The sequence below is a fragment of the Neophocaena asiaeorientalis genome, unplaced genomic scaffold, assembly GCF_003031525.2.
Source record: "Neophocaena asiaeorientalis asiaeorientalis breed wild unplaced genomic scaffold, Neophocaena_asiaeorientalis_V1.1 scaffold162, whole genome shotgun sequence".
Classification (NCBI taxonomy): domain Eukaryota; kingdom Metazoa; phylum Chordata; class Mammalia; order Artiodactyla; family Phocoenidae; genus Neophocaena; species Neophocaena asiaeorientalis.
This window is the reverse complement of record NW_020172637.1, coordinates 3,777,426-3,801,191: the sequence shown is the minus strand read 5'-3', so window position 1 is coordinate 3,801,191 and position 23,766 is coordinate 3,777,426. Positions and strand designations below refer to the sequence as shown.

Genomic DNA, 23,766 nt, shown 5'->3' with positions numbered 1-23,766 from the left:
AGTTACCACTATGGTTTAGTGGTTTAGTGGCTGACGCTGACTGTCGCGGTGGGTCAGCCGAAGCGACTGGATGCTGGGTCCACGTCTGGCCTTAGGCAGAGCTCTCCCTCCCTTGCACATGTCACCTCCAAGATGAAAGATGAGTGAAAGAGAAACATCTGTACCTGTGAGGCAAGGGGATGGCAGATTTCCTTTGTTCACCCAAGAGAAAGTTATGAAAGCCTAAATAGGAGAAGGGGAGAAGGGAGTCTCCCGGAGTCATAACCCAGATATTTTACTCATTATTAACTTCTGTGTCAAATGCTTCAAACCTTATTTTCCCCAAAACTTCCATTGAGCATTTGTCCCTGATTTGTTAGCAGGGTCTGCCCTCCTGGCTAAGGTCAACCTCACTTGGTATTTCTCAGGGGCTCCTGTCCTCCAACAGCTAACTTACAGTTGAAATGAGCCTCCTGAATTCCACATGATTCAGGCGAGCTTTTCCTTTGAAAGCAATTAAAGTTTCTTCTGGTGGGGAAGTTTGAAAACCTTCCGACAAACATGGGTTTTATAAAGATGGTATTGGATGTGAGCTGTGATGGCTGCTGCAACGCGTCTGATCCTGCATAGAACAAAGTGGCATCTGTGTAAGGTGCTCCTTGGGGACCAGAAAGCAAGAGCCAACCTCCCCCAGCCATTGACAGAGGGGCACGGGCACGTGGCTTTGGGATTGCTGTCCCTTAGACTGTTGGTGTTTGGTGAGGCTCTTGAGACTGACTGTGACTAAGTGGGAGGCTAATTGCAAGCAACCTGATATTTATGAAGTACCAAATTTCGTAAAAGGTAGTAGAGCTAGTGTGAATCTCAATTGTGCAAGAAATATCTATTTATTTAAATTAAAACAAATCTGCCTCCAGACCTCCAGCCTGCCTAACTGGCCAGACATTTGATCTTTGCTAGCCCTCAGGTCCCCATGCCAGGGTAAAACTAGAAGTGGGAGCTTATGTGGGATCTGGATAGGGAGGCCCCTCACCTCTCACGTCACCAATGTGCCCCCGTTGTCCCACTTCACAGCCTTTCTGGGAGGTCCCGTGATTTCTCTACCTCCCTGCCACGGTGGGGCCTGGAATGTTCTGGCAAGGCTGGGGGCGCCCCTGCACATCCTGTGTCCTCCTCCGGGGTCCTGCCAACCGTCCAGGTGCTGCCAGGTAGCAGCGAGCCACAGACCTCCATCCCCTGCCCAGCCAGGGCCATCTCCCTTCTCTTCCTCATTGCTTCCTCCTCCCATCACCTTCCAGAAATGGACCATAGTCTCCGGAAGAAGCTCTGACTTTGTGAATACGGAACCAGAAGGCAAGTATGTTGCCAGCTTCAGGTTGTGGCCCCATGATTTAAACACCCCAAAATGTGATAATGCAGATTTATCTCAGTATCTTTGTGGAAAATCGAAGGTAAAATACGGGTAGAAAATCTCGCCTCTACCAGTTAGGATTAGGTTTGTTTGCATAGAGTAGGAAACTCAACTGATTACTTAAGAAAGAAAGATTCATTAACTTCCCCCTACATTGAGTCTCAGGTAGGCCGTCCAGTGCTCTGTGATGGTCTGGGACTCAGGCCCGTCCCGTCTTTGGAAGATATTTTGGCTACATCTATCAAACTTAATATATGTGTTTATTCTGCTTTTAGGAACATATCCCACAGATATTCTTACAGAAGTGTTATTTCATCATTTCATCCTTTTTCATAATTGAAAAAATATCAGTGTCTACCAATAAAGCATTAATTAAATAAATCACAATACAGTCATGCAGTGGTATATGCACAGTTATTAAAAAAGAATGAGGCAGATCTATAAGTGCCAGTATCAAGAGATGTCTAAGGTATATTTTTTAGAAAACACCTAGTGGCAGTATAATGTATGTCATATGATCTCATTTGTGATTGTATTTCCACATAATACACAGAAGGAAGTGAGTCTTTTTGGGAGGGGCCTCATTGGGGCTTGGGAGAAGCAGGGCTGTTGTTCATATTGTTTATACTCCTCAGTACTGTTAAATGTTTTACATCAAGTATTTAATGTTTAGTTTAAAAAGAAACATCACATTATCTTAGACATGGAAGGTACTTTTCAAGGTCATTTTATGCTAATCTTGTATCCAGTCTTGCACTGGTAACCAGTCAAGCTGGTGATCTGTCCTCCTGTTGCTAACAGTAAAGGACATCTTGACTATAGAGAGAGAATGAACTTTAGTTACGGATAAGTAGAGAAAAAACCAAATAGCCAGAATATGTTAAAGGTCATAGTTACTATAATCTGTCACCCCAAATTCAGTAACACTTCAGTGAGGCCAATCAGAAGGATGAATGAAAATAGAGGATCTGTTAGGAACATGATAGATTGGGATCTTTTCCCAACATTAGAAGCAAGTACAGTGTGGCAGAGTGCAAAAAGCCTGGAGTTTGGGCCCAAAAGACCTTTGCCAATTTCTAGCTGTATAACTTTGGGCAAATTACTTAACATTTTCAAGTTACGTTCCTCACTGGTAAAATAAAGTGGGGCATCTGATATATATCAAATTGATATAGATATGTTGATATATATTATATATCAAATGAAATAATGTATGAGAAGAGATTGGTTCTGGAAAATAGCATTTAATAACTTGCACCGATCATGTTATTTGCATTATTAATATCACCAGTGAACTATATCTGGTAAATCAAGAAAATTATCTTCCTTAAATTAATAGATTATAGCTTCTTTTGTTTTATCGTCAAATTTGCCAGTTCTTTGTAAGAAATTAATCTGCATAGAGATATACGCCAGTACCAACAGATCGCCCCTAACACGTCTAACAGATTATTTCAGAACTCGGCATAGCCACCAGCGGTGACTTCCAGGGCCTTGTCACACCTCTGCTAATGATTTGGGTCTTCACGTCAGCAGACACATTCGCTTTTTTCACTTTCAGCATCTGAGCATGTGCTCAGGTTCCAAAACATATTCCAAGGTAAATAGTTGGTTTCAAAATTTTACAAGAAATTATTACTGATGTCTAAGATCAAAGCCACTTGCAGATTCTTCCCCCCCCCCACCGCCGGTTGATAGACTCAAATATTCCTTTCACCTGTGACCCAGGGTAGTTAAATACCCAGCAACACTGCATGCTGCTTTCTGTGTACTGTGGAAGGAGACTGCGCTTGTGCTTTATCTACTCCAGAGAACTGAAACCAACCCACCAGGACCTTAAGAGGGTGGAGTATTCCTATGGACCATCAGGGCCAAGTACTCTCAGTAAACGAATCTCGTAAGGCAGCTGCAAAGTTCTCACCGAACTCTATACAGAAGGCAAAGGGAATGCCTAATCTTTGCCTGCCTTGGTGGTTTCGTTGGGATAATAGACATACTTCCTCCCACCAAAAAATGTTTACACTGTTCTCAAATAGAGCAGAGGTCTTAAAGTTTTCTCAGCTTTGAAAGCTTCTTCTCATTCATATCTTCTTACCAGCATATTCATTAAGAAGTTCACAGATATATAAGTAACCATTCCAGTTAGACATTTGTATTTCCCACTTATTTGACAGATAATTTTTGAGAATTTTTGCACTTCATGTAAGAGGCACATTTTTTATTAAAGGATAATTTTAGACATGCTCTGAAGAGTATATAGGTGCGTGTCATGTGCATGGACATATTCAGGATGGGCTGTTTCACCTACATCCCTAAATCCAGCCTCAGAGTGTTCGTAGGAACAAGTGTAGCACTGGGGCAGACATAGTAGCAGATGAGGAGAGGCAGGCTTGGGTAATTTTTGTCACCCCAAGCTGTCTCTGTAAGTTTGACCTAGGCATCAACTCTGTCTGGCTGAATGAGGCCATCTTTAGAGCATGAGGTATCACTGGTTTTTGTTTTTACAGTTAATTTATGAAAAACACAGGAGGCTTTCAAAGTGAAAACCATATTATGAAATATAAAAGAATGTTTCAAAACAATAGCTGGGGGGAAACCAATAACTCTTTTTATATATATTTTGAAACTGTTTCTTCATTGATTAACAGCTTTTATTGAGATATAATTCACATACCATGCAATGCACCCATTTAAAGTGCCCAATTCAAAGGTTTTTTTATTATTACACTATTATTTGTTTTAGTTGCTGCAGTGAACGCTGGCATACACGTATCTGTTCAAATTCAGGTTTTCAGCTCTTCTGGGTACACTCCTAAGAGTGCAAAATCGCTGGGTCATATGGTAATTCCGTGTTCAGCTTTTTGAGGAACATTATTACTTTTAGAAAAGCTTGTACTTATGAGTTACTGCACTAAGCATCTTAAAGGTGTATTGCATCTAGTTGCCATAGCAAACTTCTTCATTCATTCTTATTCATTCATCCAGCAAGTAATTTTAAAGGATCTACTATGTACCAGGCACTGTTCTAGGCACTGAGGTTCTCTAGTGAACAAATAACAAAGTTCCACTCTCTGGTAGGTCTTACATAATAGTAGTAATGGCAGACAATAAACAAATATATATATTAATAAATGCCATTAAGACAATGAAGAAAGGTGCATGGTGAGGGGGAATATTGCAGAGGATGGTTGTAGGTACAAGGGATGCTATTTTAGATAGAATTAAAGGGGAATGTATGTGAAAAGCTGACACCTGGGCAGAGCCCTAAAAGAATCGAGGCAGGGCTTCCCTGGTGGCACAGTGGTTAAGAATCCGCCTGCCAATGCAGGGGACCTGGGTTCGAGCCCTGGTCTGGGAGGATCCCACATGCCGCGGAGCAGCACAACTACTGAGCCTGTGCTCTAGAGCCCACAAGCCACAACTACTGAGCCCGTGTGCCACAACTACTGAAGCCCGCGCACCGCAACAAAGAGTAGCCCCCTCTCGCCACAACTAGAGAAAGCCCGCGCACAGCAACAAAGACCCAACACAGCCAAAAATAAAATAAATAAATTAATTAATTTCAAAAAAAGAATCGAGGCAGCTAGTCATCCAGAGATCTTGGGAGACCATTCTGGGGAGAGGCAAAAATGCAAAGGCCCTGAGGCACATCCAGGCTTGGTGAGGTCAAGGAACAACAGACAGGTTGGGGTGGCTGAGGGGAGGGGTGGGGTCGGGTTTTTTTATATTGTGATGGGAAGTCATTTGGAGAGCTTGAGCAGGAGACAGGCAATCAATTATTCTGCCTATTTCTAGGTAAAGAAGGATTTAAGTGATTTTACCAAAGCACCTGGTGAATAATAAAAAAGATTTTCCCAAGTAGGTTCACTCCGGAGTGCATGCTCTTCCGCACCAGTCTAGGGCGCGTCTCTGCCCGAATGCTATTCCTTGCTGGCTGTCGTTGCTTTACAGAAACGCCCTACAAGGTGCTCCTTCCCTGGGATTGGTTCGTGGCTCTCCGTAAGCGGTAAGCCGGACGTTAAGCGGGTCTTGCCAGGCGTGGTGTTTGAGGTCTCTGGATTCTCTCCCGCAGGCATGATGCACTCCCCGGGATTCGACGGGAATGGCAGCCTGGGCTTGCAGATGCTGATGAACGCGGACAGCCTGTACTCGGCCGCGCACTGCGCCCTCCTGCTTAACCTGAAGCTCTCCCACGGCGACTACTACCGGAAGCGGCCCGCCCTGGCGCCAGGCACCATGGTGAGTGTGCGTCTCCGCCCCGCCACGCCGAGGACCAGCGACAGCCTCTGGGCTGGCACCCGAGCATCACTGCCACGAGAGGAATGGCCGGTGTGTTCTATCTCACACTGATATGGAATGGGTGATGCCCGCGGGGCTGTGGACGGTGGGCGGACGCGATGCCCAGGAACTGTTGTGCAATTTGCACGCTCGGTGAGCCGCAGAGCTACCCACCTAGCTCCAGGAGTAAAGAACCCCGTGTGCCTGGAAAGGGCTGCCTACCAGTGGCCCAGTAACTTCATCCAGTGGCATTAAACACACGTGTGTAAGACATATTCAAAAACGTAATCAGGGCTTCGCTGGTGGCACAGTGGTTGAGAGTCCGCCCGCCGATGCAGGGTACACGGGTTCGTGCCCTGGTCCGGGAGGATCCCACATGCTGCAGAGCGGCTGGGCCCGTGAGCCATGGCCACTGAGCCTGCGCGTCCGGAACCTGTGCTCCGCAGCAGGAGAGGCCACAGCGGTGAGAGGCCCACGTACCGCAAACAAAACAAAACAAAACAAAACGTAATCAGCGTCTTAAGTGACAGCAGGAGATGTGCAGAGAATGGTCCCCTTTGCATAAAATGCAGGCATGCTGCTACAAAAACCCTTCACTGAGTTCCAAAATATACCAAGACCCACTCGGACCCAGAGCTAAGGTCACTAATAACAGAACACCTCCTGTGAGGTGATGGCAGTGACGAGGATTCTTCGTGGTTGGCTCCCTGGCGTGAGCAGACCCCTCCATGGCGGACCCTGGTACCAGTTCGAGAGCCTAAATCCATGGAGTGACATTAAGGGATCAGCAATCATTTGATAAATGATTGACAAATTGTATGTTTCCGAGGGTAAGTGGTGGCTTCATGAGTGTAAGTCCAGTATCTCTTGAGACACATATGTCCTTCAGGGAGGACATGCCACCTCTGCTGCTGATGGGACAGTAAGAAGGAGGTGCTCTGTGAAACATTTGTGCGCATTTTCTAATCCTCCCACATGTCAAAGAGCAAAAATATAAAATGTAGTATCCTTCTACAGGGTTTCTTAAAAAGATGACATAAATGAAAGGACCTTCATGAAGTTTGGGGCTCTTCCATTGCAATTTCCACTTCCCTCGCCACCCTCTGTCCCCCAGTCGACAAGGTTGTGTTTTTCCCATAAGCGGTGACTCAGTGACTCGGGACGGGAAGAGGCGGCAGAGGAGCATGAGAGCCTGTTTGTTTGCAAGGGATCATATCTGGTCACCTTCTCGTGTGGTCTTCTCTGCAGAAAGAGTTCATGAAGCAGGTCCAGACCAGCGGGGTGCTGATGGTCTTCTCCCAGGCCTGGATCGAGGAACTTTACCACCAGGTTCTCGACAGAAACATGCTCGGAGAAGCCGGCTACTGGGGCAGCCCCGAGGACAACAGCCTTCCCCTCATCACCATGCTGACTGGTCAGTGGCTCCTGGCACGGCTCCATGGCCCTCGGTGGGGTGGGGAGGGCCCACGCTTCAAAGCCGCTTTCAGGGAAGCAGTAGTGTTTGAAGCAGCACCCACAAAGCCTCCCTGGCAGCTGATGGCAGTTCCAGGGAAGTGTCATGAGTTCACCTCATAAGAACTTTACTTTTTCCACGTGGGACTCTGCAGGCTCACTGTGTCCCATTGGATTAGGAATTATTTAGCACCTATGTCTGTTGGGATAAAACTGTAGACCTCTTCTGGGGATATGAAGTACTGTCTGGGCGCAAAGCCCAGTATTATTCCTGGAAACTCTCACATGCTCATAGATACCCTGTATCATTCAGTGCTTCTGAGAATTTGCCAGTAATGTCAAATGATTGATTCTAGCTTGGCTTCATCCCCACTTCTTATCCATATCAGAGATCCTCCCTTCCCTTCCCAGCTGTACCAGAGTGAAAAAGAATGCAAGGGAATTGCCCGGCATAAGGACTCTGCACTTCCACTGCAGGGGGCCCGGGTTCAATCCCTGGTCGGGGAAATAAGATCCCACCAGCCACACAGCATGGCCAAAAATAAAAGAAAGAACGTAAAATAGCTTGCCCAGCATCTTTTCTTTAGTGTCTTGAATTTTTAAAATCCTATTTAACTATTGGAAATATCATAGGAGAACATGAAGAGAAGTATGGGGTGTGGTCATAAGGCAATATTTTGGCCAAAGCAGCCACTCATGGCTCGGCATGGCATAACCACAATGTCAGGTCAAGATCGGGGAGTGCTCAAAAGTTTGGACTGGTCGTCAGGAGCCTTAATAAATTTGATCCCAGTTCCCAGACTGGTTTCTATCTGAGTGATCTTTTCATGGCTCCCACTGATGCGATAAGTAGAGCATGGCCCTACGTGGACACCTTCCCTGCCCTCTCTGTGGTGTGTATGTCCTCACACAGCTCAACACGGCTTTGCACCGGACAGGGCACACCGGCAGGAACCTGGGGCAGTCCAGCTGGGAGGCAGAATCTGTTGTCCCAAAGGATATGTTATATTGTCTGTGGTTGCCACTCTTACAAACGTGGCAGAGTGAACTACTGACAGGTGGAGATCAACACTGAGGAATTTGGGGGAAGGTACTATTTAGAAATCAGGCAGGGAGTCAGACATACAGTGAGGTCTGTCCATAGCAGGCAGTGTCTTGGTCATTGTCTGGCATTTGGAGCGTTGGTTCCAGAACTAGGATGGAATTGGGGGAAGCAAAACTGGGTCCCAAGCCTTGCGGACCATCATCACCAGACAAGTGACCAATTAGTATTTTATTAATCATGATAATATTTACATCCATTTTAAAAATAGGAATTCATATTTATGAAGACATTTATGAGACATTTATTCAGTCTGCCTGTAAGCAATGCTTGGTTTCCATCTCTCTGCACAAACTGGCTTCAGGTTGAGATTAAAGGTACTGTCCAGAGTTTCTAAGTGTCTTGGAATTTAGATGAAGGTCTTAAACATGCCAGCTTTAATTTCAATACCATAGTTTCTGTCAAAATTAATCTCTGAATTTCTTCCCTGAATCTTAATACAAGGAGTCATACAGTAGATGTAAAAATGAACAAATAGGGACTTCCCTGGTGGCGCAGTAGTTAAGAATCTGCCTGCCAATGCAGCAGACCTGGGTTCGAGCCCTGGTCTGGGAAGATCCCACATGCTGCGGAGCAACTAAGCCTGTGCGCCACAACTACTGAGCCTGCGCTCTAGAGCCCATGAGCCACAACTACTGAAGCCCGTGCACCTAGAGCCCATGCTCCGCAGCAAGAGAAGCCACTGCAATGAGAAGCCCGCTCGCAGCAACTAGAGAAAGCCCATGCGCAACAATGAAGACCCAATGCAGCCATAAATAAATAAATTTTAAAAATTGAACAAATAACAGGCTCTTCACAGGAGCCGTATTCATCAGTCACCAGTGTTATTCAGCCATCTCTTTTATAATGGAACGGTAAGTTCAATTGCTTCATCCATAGGGAAGTTATCTAATTTTAGATTAATGATAGAGAAACAGAGACTTTTCATAAGAATTCGACAGAATTACGTTCTGTGATTCTTTGTAGCAAATTTCAGGTGTGAAGTGGCAAGTGAATTTGAGCAGCAGTTAACCTAGAGCTTGGAAACGTCCGTCTAATCTTTCCATTATGTGTAAGGAAAAGCAGTAGCGGTCACCTGGTCATCAACACTGTACCTACCTGTGGCCGTTCCTCACGTCATGTCATGTCAAAGTATTCTGTGGATTGTGGAATTTTAGCACTTAGATAAGCTTTGTGTTACTTGAATTCATCAGTCCTTTACCTAGCAGGTAGGAAACAAAACTTTGATACGTGGCAATTTCTGGCAAATGTCATTAGACCATTTGATCATAAGTCAAATTAATTTCAGTGAAACTGCTCTGTTCCCACTGTAGTAGTCCTATAGATTTCTCCCTCCCTTCCCTCCCACACCCAGTTTTACTGAGAGGTAATTGACATATTAATCCCAGGTGTACAACATAATGATCTGATATATGCATGTATTGTAAAATGACCATCACAGTAAGTTTAGTTATCATCAATCACCTGTCATAGTTACAAATTTTTTTCTCACTGAGGTGAGAACTTTTACGATCCATTCTCTGAGCAACTTTCAAAGAGATGTGTTACCAGAAGTCTCTAGACTTCCTGGAGTTACTGTAAGAATCAAAGATATAATGAAATAATTTTCAAACACCATGCAAGTCTCATCCTACTGGGGTGAAGGTGAAGTTCTAAAGTCAGGGAAGAAGCTTATGTTACCCTCTTCTCCCATCCCCTCTGTGGTGCATTCACCTGTGTTAGTTGCATTCAAATGCATATGCTTCTACTCCATGGTCACTCCTCCAAGGGTTACCTCCTTTTTACTGAGGAATTTGGGGCCCAGAGAATGGAGTACCTGGCCCAAGGCTACAAGACTACTTAATTCAGAGGCAAGGCTGAATTGAAGCCCAGCCCTCTCAACCCAGGCCAGTCTCTTCTTACCATTACGTTAAGGAATGGTTCATTGAACTAATTCTGTAGATGAGAGTATATTTTAACAAAAATTTAAACAGGGTGAATTAGAATCCCATATTGAGCTGAAGTTTGGTGTCATGGAAGGAGACCTGGATGGGTGTCAGAAGACGTGAATACTGAGTCTGATTCCTTCCTTTGCCAGCCTCAGGATGTGGGCGATTTACCTACTTTGAATACTTATTTCTTCCTCTGTGAAATAAAGAAAGATAATACCTACCCTGCCTACGTACTTGGAGTTGTTGGGAAGATCTAATGAAAAACATGTTACGTGAAAACACTTTGAAAATTGTGAGGTAGTATTAGTAAGGTATTGTGCTTTCCAATCAGATTATATGATTATCTGACCAAAGAGGCTTATCCTCCTCTTAATTCTTTTGAGGAAGCTCTGAAAAACAGATCCATGTTGGAGTAACCTGTACCTATAAAACTGTAAAATGATGCCACGATTTTGAATAAAAGTGAGTATGCAAAGATCAAAATATTCTAAATCAATAGATTTTCTAGCAACAGAGTTATCAGAATTTATCTTTATTTTTTCAAATAAAAAAACGCATCAGCCTCACAGAAGAATGCTCTAGCAATGAAAGAAAACTGTACTGAATGGATAAAACAAAAATTTTAATATTCTGATAAAAGGTTGCTACATACTTGGTACATAACAGATCCCATGACTGTTTGTTGGGAAGAAAATGAATATGGTGGTAGCCATTTGTTTTTGACTGGAGTGTTCTTTAAAAAGAAAAAAAAAAAAACCTTGCCCTTTTTCCTTGACAGATATCGATGGCTTAGAGAGCAGTGCAATTGGAGGGCAGCTGATGGCCTCAGCTTCTATGGAGTCTCCTTTCACCCAGGGCAGGAGAATTGATGACTCCACAGTGGCAGGTAGTGACTTGGGTCTTGAGTTTATGAATATACATCCATCGCATGTGTTACCAGCAATTAAATTATTATGTGGCAGCTTTCTGTACTGACGTAAATGAATTAAGATTTCATCTTGGCAGAAAAATACCTGGTGGAAGTTACCAGCATCGTCCAGCTGCTGGTGCAACATTCATTATTTATCAACACAAAGTGAAACACAATCCGATATAACCCTTCCCATTGTATTTCCTGTAGTAGAATTGCACATGGCTCGATAATGCTAATGTGATGGTCAGAGAATCCCAGGCCGTTCGTCGCCAGGTTGTTTTATCTCCGGAAGGTAACCCACACCCCTTCACATTCTAGGTGTGGCGTTCGCTCGCTACATTCTGGTTGGCTGCTGGAAGAACTTGATCGACACTTTATCAACCCCCCTGACCGGCCGAATGGCGGGGAGCTCCAAAGGGCTGGCCTTCATTCTGGGAGCTGAAGGCATCAAAGAACAGAACCAAAAAGAACGCGATGCCATCTGCATGAGCCTCGATGGGCTGCGGAAAGCAGCACGGCTGAGCTGTGCTCTAGGTATGGCAGACATGGTATCCCTGACCCGTGACCCGAGGGGTCTTCCCGAGGAACACATTAGGAACGGCCCTAGTGGACAACAAGTCTTTTAGGAGTGCTTCTGCCAGGTGAGTGGTTAGAGAATCGACTCAGTTAAGGGGTGATTGTTTGTTTCCTCTAAAGGAGTTGCAGCCAACTGTGCGTCAGCCCTCGCCCAGATGGCAGCTGCCTCCTGTGTCCAGGAAGAGAAAGAGGAAAGGGAAATCCAGGAGCCCGGTGATGCCATAGCACAAGGTAACAGCAGAAGGGCTAGAATCCACCTGGTGCCTATGTGAGGTCTGCACGTGCCCGCACACACGAGCAGACACACTTGTCCCTGTTGGCATGTGTGATACACGGCATATTGTACACCACTGGTGATGAGATCCCGCTGGACCACAGGCTTGGGTCAGTTTTACATGGCTGACCCTCCAGACTGCTCACAATAGGTCCCTCTGGACACAAGAGACATACTGGCTCCTGGCGACTAGGAAAGTGCTCCTGGCGACTAGGAAAGTGCTCCTGGCGACTAGGAAAGTGCACCTGGCTGCTAGCCAGAGGCCCACCTGGCTCAGCTATTCACACCTGTGGCGTCCTTTGGCCACTGGCTTTGAAGCTTCCCAGGGTGCACATTTGAGGACCCCCTCAGGCTACAATGGGAAAGATAGAATGGCCAGGGTTCTGAGGGGGGAATCAAACCGTTGGAGGAATCCCTGAGAGGAGGCTCAGGAAGGCTTTGCTCTTGTCAGAGAAAAACCTGAGCTTTGTGAACTTGGGAAAGGGTTGATTTTTAACTTGTTAAAATTAGTCAATGAAGTGGATGGTTATCTAGATATAAGGAAAGAGAATGGCCTTTCTAATAGCAGTGGAAGATAAAATGGCAGACAGCAAACAAGGAAAAATTGGAAGCTTGGTCCAACTTGTGCTAACAATGTATCAGGTATGTAAAATAGGTAGTCACAGAAAGAGTCTGCACATTTTTAGCTGAGAAAAACAGGTTAGGTTGGTGTTCCTCAAACTTGAGTAATAGAATCATGTGAGAACAAAGCAACTCTTACACATCCCCAGTGTTAACTGCAAAAGGGCATCACACTTTTACTTAAAATGTACAACTATAAGTTACATAAAAATACTTAAATTTAAAGTTCTTTAAAAACTATTAAACCAGAGCTAGTATTTGAATTATAGACAAATAAAAGATAAAATCAATATCACATCCGTGAGACAAATGGTTCTTTGCTAAAAATCACTTTGCCCTTTACAGTAGGAGCATGGGTCGGCCTCCTCTGTAGTGAGCGTGCTGTGTTTCTGGGTTCTGGACCATTGCTCAGTTCTCCCACTAGACCCATCTTCCAGTGACTGGACACCTTAATTCATGGAGGACGCTGTCGTTTGGCCTTGCCTTGGCATTTTGCGTAATTGACATCTTAAGTCACCTTCTGCATCCTTTCTCATTCATTATCTACAATTTAAAAAGTATTATTTGAAGATCACAAGTATAAACGTAAACTCAGGGAGTGAAACGATACGGGAATTTTCAGTCATAAAGCGGTCATCATGGCGCTGAGTGTGTACATACGTTTGTAGTTTTACATGATCATCATCATGACCACCTAACATTAAATAAACCTCAGAGAGGACTTGGGAAGGCCAGGAATTCTTATTATCAATATGAGTACACAGGGGCAGAGGATGGGTCTGGGCACAGATGGCTTTAGCTGGGATTGGCACTTGAAGCCCATCCTCACTGCTGTGACTGACCCAGATCCCAGGGGTGGGCCCAGAGGAACTGTACCTGCCAGCTCAGAATCCATGGACTTCTGAAACCCCGGGGCTGGGGTCACCAGTGTCTGGGGGCCTGTGGGCTGGGTAGTTTGCATGATGAGCCTCGGGGACCTGCCAGTGAAGGGCTCGCTGCCAGTGACATCCAGTGACATCCCCCGTTTCCTTTTGCCCTTGCCCAAGAGCACATTCTTTCCTTTCCCTCCTTTCTCCCTCTCCTTCTGTCTCCCTTACTTGGACTGTTATTCTAATGAATGTCTTTCTGACGCAGTGAAACTAAAAGTGGAGCAGAAACTGGAGCAGATCGGGAAGCTGCAGGGGGTATGGCTGCACACAGCCCACGTCCTGTGCATGGATGCCATCCTCAGTGTCGGCCTGGAGATGGGCAGCCACAACCCGGACTGCTGGCCACACGTGTTCAGGTGTGTGACCGGATCCCCAGTCCCGCAGGCCTGGCACTGCCTGCCGGTGGGGGGGGGAGGGCCGGGAGGGGGCCTGCCATGGGGAAGGGGTAGAACCCCGCACCTGCCAGCACGTAAACAGTTCACAGTAATTCACAGAGTTTGGAAAAGCCCCAAATGAGAGGTTAAAAAGAGAAGACGGAATAAGGGCCCAACTGAATGTATGTCTCAGAGAACAGAGTGACAGAACTGAATTTAGGAAACTGTGAACTGTCGTTGACATTGTCTGTGAGAGGCAGATACATCATCCCAGGGAAGAAAAACTGATTCTTAACTAGAGGCTGGTAAAAGACCACGTAAGTTAGGTGAATACTAGGCAGATCTAAAAGCTGGTCATGTGTCAGCAACATAACGTGGCTGTATGTTTATTAATGTCCTTTTTATTGAGAGAAGGATTTTTGGTAGCTTACATGGACACATCATAAGTACAGTTTGCCTACTTTTAATTTAGCTAGACAAAGGAAAAAATAGAATAGTACATTGTGTCAAAGACAGCCAAAAGTTTGGCTTTGTAGTATCAAAGTAAAAAGAACCTCCCCAATCAGTTACACAGTTCACAGCACTTGTAAAGTAAGAAAGTGAGAGCTCCATAGTCTTCCCACGACCAAGAAGAAAAGCCTGCCTTCCCTGGCACTGGCAGTCGGGTGGACCTCGGACAAAGGGAGGACCACTCTCCACCCGCAGCAGGCACAGGGAGGCTGCGTCTTTCTTGCCCATCTCCCCAGCACACGCCCCAGCCTCTACAAGCTCAGTTCTGGCCGAGCGGTGGAGGGCGGTCAGGAGAAGGATGTTGGCCCGCAGCAGGGCTCAGGCATCCAGGTCTTTCCCAGAGCACTGGCCAGATCTAGGCTCTGTGTATCATCCTCAAAGCAAGTACAGCCTTGAGTGCGTGTTGGTCGACTTTCAAAGATGATTCTAGGGTTGAAAAACTCATCTTGAGAGGAACACGTGGAAGGGCCAGCATGAATCGGCCTGGAGCACAGTGGGTTTTAACGTGGAGGCTGGTGACACGCTACTCTCCGTTGCTTTCACAGGCAAAAAGAGAAAGACTTAAATTGCACCCAAGCGATTTCTATGGAATCAGAAAATGGCCTGATTATGGAACATCAGAGTGGATTGTCCACGATAGTCTTTCCTAGTAACTGGACTTATTCTGGGGTGAGGGGTCTCTAGTCCCAGGTCCTGTTGGGAACAGTTTGGAAGCTGGCAGCTGTACCATATGTTGTGACTCTTCTCTGAGTTTACTGTGATTAGGTGACTACCTCACCCCCTGCCCCGGTAGTGGTTACGTGGCGCTATCAGGACCCAGTGGGACATGGCTGGATGGAACCCCTGAGTGAGGGCCCATTGTGGCCAGCGGGCCAGTCCACCACACGCGCACTCATTCTGGGATCTCAAAGTGAGGAGATGTTTCTCGAGTCCTGACTAGAGCACGAGAGAGAGGGAAGAGGACCCTTTGGGAAAACTCACTCAAACAGCCAAAGTCCTGATAAGCCAGTATGCTGGACAGGACGTACCAGGATAAACAGAGCTCTGTTCCCAAACTTTCACCGAGGAATCCTTAGCCCACCTCCAGGCTGTCTGGTCCAACTCAAACAAAAGTATGTATAGCGGGAAGAGAGGAAGTGGGAGTGGAGAGAGAGGGGGAGAGAAGTGGCTCTCGCCGGAGGAAGGGGAACAATTCAGGAGGACTGTAAGGCTGGCTCAGCTCCTTTGTATCTCACTGTGGGGTCGCCAGAGCGGGCCCAGCTGAGCTGCAACTTTCAACGGCTGCTGTGTGTGACTCTCTCCAGGGTGTGTGAGTATGTGGGCACGTTGGAGCATACCCACTTCAGCGACGGCACCTCTCGGCCCCCACTGACCATCAGCCAGCCTCAGAAGGCCCCCAGAGGCGGACTCCTCGGGGACCCGGAGAGCGAGGGCTCACCCCAAGAGCAGAGCCTGGAGCCGGGGAGCTCCCTGAGTGCGGCCCCCGTCATCCAGCCCCTCTCCATCCAGGAACTCGTCCGGGAAGGCAGCCGAGGCCGAGCCTCCGACTTCCGTGGGGGCAGCCTCATGACGGGCAGCAGTGCCGCCAAGGTCGTGCTCACGCTCTCCACCCAGGCCGACAGGTACGCGCTGTCCCCACCACGCCCCGGGGGGCTGTCCCGCAAAGAGCACCCGTCGTCTGCTGGCCACATCACATGCTCCTCTCTGCTCTCAAAATCATCCCCAGGACAGCTTGATTTGTTAGCCAGTCATGGAAGCCTCTTGTAATTTTTTTCAAGTACGTCTCTGTCTGCCATCACGCTGCGCACTCACAGTGAACTCTTTTGTCTGGTGACTAAGGCTGGAGGCTCAGGGGCGGGGTCAGGCAACCCGGGGCGAAGGCTCTGCACTTACTCCGACCACAGGCAACTTCCACAGTGCTTGCTTTCTCATCGTAGAATAGGGCCATAAAGTAGCATAACTCTCACAGGCTAGCCATAAGGTTAAATTAATTAGTTTGCTGGAAGTAGTTAGGACAGAGCTTGGCAAATAGTAAACATTTGCTATCTTTATGATAATATTTTAAAATCCTGCACCCAGGAGTGTGATCTAAATTGATGCCCAGCCGTCACATGAAGATGTAGAGGGAGGAATCATCAGTAATTCCAACTGTTAGGTGGTCCTCCTTCTTTTAAAAAAAAAAAAAAGCATATTTATTAGAGAAAACGCAATCTTAAAACATTTAAGAATTTATGGCAAGACTAATAGATACCATTTGTTCCCCTAGTATAATAAGGCTAAGGTCAACATTTGTCCCAATTTGTGTTCAAAAAGGTTTCTCTTTCTGCCTGTGCAGAATTACACCAATGTACTAATATTTGTGAGCTGTGTACAAATGATAATATATTGTGATCATTTGGCTACTTGTCCTGTGGCTGCACAAGAAACTAGACAAGAGTGAGCTCCCTCTTTCCTGTTATCTGCTTTTCTGAACTGAGGTGGCCCTTCTTGATGCGGAAAGTGCTTTGGTCACCTTCACATGGAGACCATCCCACTTCACTCTTCCACACTTGGCAGCCGTGCCCCAGACGACCCAGCACAGGCGCAGTGAAGTTCACATGGGAGGATGGACAGCAAGGGCGTAGAGATGTGGGAGGAGCATCGCTGGCTGGGCTCAGAAGACTCGAGTTCATTCCCGGCTTTGACGCCAACCAACTGCAGGGTTGAGTCTGTGTAAATAGTTGCACTGAGATTCAGTTTCTTCATCTACTGATTTGGTACAATAATCCCTTTTTCCTGTCCATCCAACAGGGTGGCTGTGAAAGTGTTTGGGAAGCTGGAAAGTGGTATACAGGTGTCAGATGGGATATAATATTCACCACTCTTTTCCTACTAGGAAAGAGGAAGAAGAAATGATTAATGGGATCCAGAAACCAAATGGTGTTGAAATTACAAAACACAAGAAAAATATATTTGTTTAGATAATTTGTGAATGATTGACCCACTGATTCCCATCTTAAAACTTGTGTGCCTTGTATTGTCCCTTCACAAGGGCTTTGTTATTCGGTTCCTATTGGAGACACTCTCCCTTACCCAGAACGTGGCACCCCATAGGGCTGCTTCCTCTTCTCTTGTCACCGTGGATTTGGAGGGCAGGCATCAGGATGACCCCAGAGGAGAGGGAGGCTGGCTCGCCTCATTCCTCGTGTGCCACATAAACTGGTGTTTGATCCCAACATTCCAAGTGCCAGTGAGCCTCAGCCTCCTCTAAGCCCTGCTACCTGTGCTTACCTCCTTCTCCCTAACTCCTTCTAGAAATGTCTGTGCCCAACAGAGTGGAAAACAAAAAGAACCTGCAAAGTCCTTTATGTTAGGGAATATTCATTATTCCAGTACATGCTTGAGCTTCACCATGTCCAGGGCTCTGGGTGCATGAGTTAGAGGGGTAAGAAGGTCAGTCCCTGCCCCTGGGGGGCTTACAGATCAAGTTAACTCTGCTTCTGAATCCTCAGAGCCAGGCCCAGCATTAAACTCGCCAGTTGTAGCCCAACAAAAGCCTTGATTAACTTGCTGCGTTTTTTCTTTAACATAGCTTATGAAATTGTAAGAATTCCATTCCCAGTTTTTCAGTTTCTGGGAACGATGCTTTGCCATCTTTCAACTTCTTGCCAAATGTTTTATGAGTGCCCATCTCAGCTGAGCTAGGCCATGGAGCTACAAAGATGATATTTTTAAATATGGTCTGTGCCCTTCAGGTTAGAATCTTAGAATAGACTTGTACTCAGTAATAAGAGACATAATATATTATTATATAATACATTATTTATAATACATTTATTTATCATATAAATGTATTATTTATAATACATTTATATAATACATTATTATATAAATGTATTATATAATACATTTATATACATTTATAATACATAATACAGATATAATACTGTACATTTCTTCACAGTGTTTACACATTTTCATTAATCACATCTAAGAAAATTACCGTAATCATTCTGCCATAAAGACTTCGCTGAATTGTTTCCAAGTAACAAGTCTTTTTGTTTCATCCAGGCTCTTTGAAGATGCTACAGATAAGTTGAACCTCATGGCTCTGGGAGGTTTTCTTTACCAGCTGAAGAAAGCATCACAGTCCCAGCTTTTCCATTCCGTTACAGAAACAGTTGATTACTCACTGGCAATGCCAGGTAATTCTTTCCCGGCAGAAACTGTGCCATGAGGCTAGCAGGAAACAGCCCAGATCTCTGATATCAACAGCCTGCCTAAAGACTTGAACCCACCTTCCCTTCGTACACAGTCACCTTGGCTCGAGTGAAAATTTGTCATCTGGTGTCGAGGCACGATCGTGGCGGATGGGGGTTGGTGGTTTGCGTGGGGTGTCATTCTTTGTCAGTGGAAATGTTGCTGCCACCCCTGTTGCAGGTATTGCCGCTGGAGCTGGACCGTGTTCTGCTAAATCTTGTGCTTGTGATGTAGAAACGGTGTGGCTTCTCAGGGTGCAGGTAGCTTCCTGAGGGTAGGAACTCCTCTCCGTATCACAAAGCGCACACCTGCCTTAGTCCAGCCTACTTGCAGAAGCAGCTTCTAATTTCAGAAGGGCCTGGGAGAGAAAAATGGAAGGCTTGACAGAAGCCTCAGGCCACTCTTAGAAAAACTGCTCTCATGGCATCTCCCTTTAACGGCGGGTCAGTATCGCTGTCTTCACGGATGAGGCCAGATGAAGGCCCTCTTGAAGGCCAACACGTGGAAGAGGGGGTAGAGTTGTACTGAATCACCCAGGCATCCCAGGTGGGTGGCAGGTTGCTCACAAACTCAGCTGTCCATCAGCAGCCAGGGTTGTTGTGCTATAACAGTGAGTACCTTGTCCCCATGGCAGAGTCACAGAGCCGTGGGCCAGGATCGCACTGGTGGCAGGTTGAAGTGCACGACCTCCGAGTTCCTTCCATCATCAGGAATTTTGATTCTTACTGCAGATTCTAATTTGAGAACCATAGTCCTTTCCCGTGAGTTTTTAATAGACTTTAAAACCTTAGCTATATAAAGCCAACCTCCCAGATCCAGCCAACAGCCGGAGCATCTCTGAGCCCAGGGACCACTTTCAGAGTCTTCTGTGTGGAGAAATCAGCAGACTCCAAGCTTACAGAAAACAATGAGCAGTGAGGGTCAGGAAGAGGCAGCAGACCTAGGGGGAAGAAGCATTGGCTTTGGAATCAATCAGATCCAAGTTAAAATGCTGCCGTCACTACTTACCAGCTGTGTCATTTTAGGCAAGTTGGTTCACCTTTCTGATCTTCAGTTTTCTAATCTGTACATGGCAGTAGTTACATTTACTTCTTAAGGGTTGCTTTTAAAATTAAAGTGATTACAGACATAGAGAACAGACTTGTGGTTGCCAAGGTGAGCAGTGGGAGAGGGATGGAGTGGGAGTTTGGGATTAGCAGATGCAAACTATTATATACAGGATGGATAAAGAGCAAAGTACTACCGTATAGCACAGGGAACTATATTCAGTATCCTACGATAATCCATAATGGAGAAGAATATAAAAAAGAATGTATATATGTGTATAACTCAATCACTTTGCTGTACAGCAGAAATTAACACATCGTATATCGACTATACTTCAATAAAAATAAGAGTGATTAAAGACACGAAGAGCCAACACAATGTCTGATGCAGAGTAAACAATCAGTAAATGTCACTGAATTTTGGTACTGTCATCTTGAAGTTTATCTGATACGGCAAGACGACTTAGAAAGGCACATGCTGGTTGGAAGAGGCTGATCGTGATCAGTATTTTGCATGTGTATGGGAGAAGCAGGAACACGTGGGCAGAAAGAGAATGGAGGAGACTAAGGTGACAGTGGCAGAGAAGTAGCAAGAGGTCCGAGTAGGCAAGGATTGTACGGAAGCAAGACAGAGGTTAGATCGCATGTTATTGGGTGCAAAGGGGCCTGACCTGCTTGGCAAGGGCTTCAGAGGTACCATTAAGCATTGACCAAGTGGATGGTGGCGGTAAAGGATGGGGACGATAACAACAGTAACAGTATAACTAAGTGTGTGGGGCAAGTAGTCTGTGCCAGGCCCTGTGCTAAGTACGTTATGAGCATTATTACATTCCATCCTTGAAGAAACTTTAAGAAGTAGGTACTCTCATCCCCACTTTTACAATGAGAAACCGTGGATTAGAGAGGTAAACTTCTGGTCCATCGTAACCCACCTACTACATGATGGAGCCAGGATTTGGGCCTAGGCAGCCGATTCCCTGGCCCTTCTACTTAACCACGACATCATTCCTCCTTATCAACAAGCATTGTTTGCCTGACACGTGTAAATGTCAGGGATGCTACAGTGAACAGGAGAGGTGGGCCCTGGCTTTGTTAAGTGAATCTCCTGTTCTTTCTTGAATCCAGGCTCCTGTCCTGTCTTGGTAAATTCATACCGAATAATCCCACTGATCTGAGTATGGCTCTTTGATTTTCATCCTCTCTCCATGCTTGAACAGGTCAAACTATTTCTGAGTTTTGGATTGATGGCTTTCATGGTCTTACCTTCCTGTAGGAGAAGTGAAATCCACCCAAGACCGAAAAAGTGCCCTCCACCTGTTCCGCCTGGGGGACGCCATGCTGAGGATCGTGCAGAGCAAAGCGAGGCCCCTGTTCCACGTGATGCGCTGCTGGAGTCTTGTGGCGCCACACCTGGTGGAGGTGAGCACCTGGAAAGTGGGCGGCCCAGGGGCCTCCTGCAGCAGAGCCAGCACAGGGCTCTCCAGTCAGCATGGGGCAAAGGGCACTGTGGCCACAGCAGTAAGGTTCCCATCACCTGGTCGTAAGCATCATTGTTCTCTGATTATACCTTATGGCACCTAAAGAATTGCCGCAAAGGGCAGCGCTGCCCTGGTGTCACTCTGACCCTCTATCTTTAAAACTATGTGACTCACCTAGACACCTCACACTGCCGTTTTCTTATACTTCATGGTCTGCTATCAACCTAAGTCTGGAGTTTCATTTTTATACGTGAATATAACAATGTCTTTTGTTCTGCCAGGCGCTCTTTTCTAATAGCTAAACATATTCTAGGCAGTGCCTTCTAAGTAGGGGAACCATAAGTCCTGGTTTTCCCAACAAAATTAACTAGGACCCCTTTGACTCTCCAAAAGAAAGCAGTCCATATGATAAATTATATGGTAACTCCATCTAAGCATCTCGATACATGATGACTGGCTACTTCTAAGTTGATGGGGAAATTGTTGCCCTGTTTCACAGTGGTAACTATTCCAAATAGTCCTTTAGCACTTACTTGGTAGAGCTATGTCATAAAATAAAGTATTTGGGGGAAATAAATTTACTAACCTGAGAACATTCTAGTAAGGGGGTAAAAAATAGTTATGGAGAAACAATATATCAGTTTGTATTATACTATAATAAACCACCCCCCAGACCTAGTGACTTAAAACAATAACTGTTTATTTAGGTTACGATTCTCTGGGTCAGAAATTCGAGCTGAGCTGTGCAGCTCTTCTAGTCTGGGCCAGGCTTGGCTAATCTCAGCTGGCCTTATGTGTTCACTTGTGGTCAGCCTCTGCAAAGACTGGGGCTGTGTGATGAGGGTCCTCTCTGTGTGGTCTCTCCTCCTCCAGCAGACTAGCCCTGGCTCAGTCACATGGCATTCTTAGGATTCCAAAGGAAAGCAAGAGGGCAAACCCCAAATCAGAATTGCTTTTCAATTCTCTACTTACATAATATTTGCTATTGTTCCATTATTCAAAGTAAGTCACACATCCAAGCCCAGGGTGTGTGTGGAAGAGGACCGCTAAAGGACACGGATACAAAGATGTGAGCCAATTAAAGCTGTATTGGTGCAATCATCCCACATCCCTGAGGGACAGATGTCGCATCTGATCTTCGTATGTTTGTGGCATGGCTAACAATGAGACCATGGGTGGTTTCCAGACTAGGTTCCGGTGTCTTTAGTCAGCATGTTCTCTACCACCCAAGAAAACAGTCACGTTACAGGAAAAAAGAAGAAGAAATTATTAGAAACTCTTATTTTTCCAGAAACTTCAAAGTGAAATTGGAGATGTGTCTGGTCAGTTGGTTAAATTATTTAAAATGCAGTTTAGTGCGCTGTTCATTGATACTTATCCCTTGAAATCTTTTACTTTAGCAGAATTGCTGCTTCCACCTCCCTACGATCAGGTGTGTTAGGAAGACCTTCAGAAACCAGATTCTTAGTTGCTTGAAGTCCTGAGGGTGTTTGACTCTCTGAATTTTGCAGGCTGCTTGCCATAAGGAAAGACACGTGTCTCAGAAGGCAGTTTCCTTCATCCATGATATACTGACGGAGGTTCTCACCGACTGGAATGAGCCACCTCATTTTCACTTTAACGAAGCACTCTTCCGACCTTTTGAGCGTATCATGCAGCTGGAGTTGTGTGACGAGGATGTCCAAGACCAGGTCAGTGTGTCACGGTAGCAGTGCTGCCATCATTGCCATAGCCTGCTGGCTCTTGTTGAGTGCACTGGCAGGACTGTTCTGTGCGTGCTGCATATTAAATCCGTCCAATAAGCCTATGTGGAATCTGTGACAAGAAGAGGTAAAGCAATTTAGCTAAGGATTCATGACTAGTGATTGGTGGAACTGGGATTTAAAGCAGGCAATCTAGCTGTAATAGTCTATACGCTCATACCTAGCCTATACCCTTAACCAACTGTCATATTCTCTACGGAGAGACAGGCGGTAAAGAACCTAGCTAGAGACTTCATTTTTTTTTTTTTTAACATCTTTATTGGGTCCTGCCACCTTTATCAAAGATAAGGTGTCCATATGTGCGTGGGTTTATCTCTGGGCTTTCTATCCTATTCCATTGATCTATCTTTCTGTTTTTGTGCCAGTACCATACTGTCTTGATTACCGTAGCTTTGTAGTATAGTCTGAGAGACTTCATATTTATCTAGCATGATGGTGGGCTAGGAACACAGACAGATTCTCTGTCTCTGAAATCTACTAAAAATGTTCAACAAGGGTTAAAAATTTTATTTTAAATATCATGTACACACTGGCAAGAAAGTAAAAAATACTAAGATGCCCAAAACTAAGTAACAATGGGAAGCCCAAAGAAGTAAGCAGAGCTCTGAGACTGGATTGGCCATGAGGGAATTGGCCATTGGGTGAAGCTGAATGTCTGCATTCAATCTAAAATAATTGGCTCATTAGGAAATAGAATGTCATGAATACAGAAATAAAATAATAAAAATAGACACACTGTCCCTAACTCCCCACCAGGAATCCAGATATTGGAGTTATCAGAGACTGACTTTAAAATAACTATGCTTATTAAGTTCTGAACAATGTTCAGAAAGATTTAGGACAGGAGGAATTTTGGCTATAGGGGCATGAAGAAGTTAGTGAATCCTCTC

The 23,766-nt window shown here is 45.5% G+C and overlaps 1 protein-coding gene across 1 annotated transcript in view; it reads left to right on the top strand.

The window, feature by feature from the left end:
- The window catches only part of ARFGEF3 (ARFGEF family member 3), a 176,542-nt gene that overhangs the window by 109,458 nt on the left and 43,318 nt on the right, over window positions 1-23,766 (top strand). Inside the window, exons 13-22 of the mRNA XM_024739413.1 lie at window positions 5,463-5,629; window positions 6,917-7,082; window positions 10,932-11,039; window positions 11,385-11,600; window positions 11,763-11,873; window positions 13,672-13,822; window positions 15,655-15,972; window positions 18,401-18,534; window positions 20,909-21,054; window positions 22,625-22,804. Coding sequence (XP_024595181.1) covers window positions 5,463-5,629; window positions 6,917-7,082; window positions 10,932-11,039; window positions 11,385-11,600; window positions 11,763-11,873; window positions 13,672-13,822; window positions 15,655-15,972; window positions 18,401-18,534; window positions 20,909-21,054; window positions 22,625-22,804 — 1,697 coding nt within the window. The remainder of the gene's footprint in view (window positions 1-5,462; window positions 5,630-6,916; window positions 7,083-10,931; window positions 11,040-11,384; window positions 11,601-11,762; window positions 11,874-13,671; window positions 13,823-15,654; window positions 15,973-18,400; window positions 18,535-20,908; window positions 21,055-22,624; window positions 22,805-23,766) is intronic.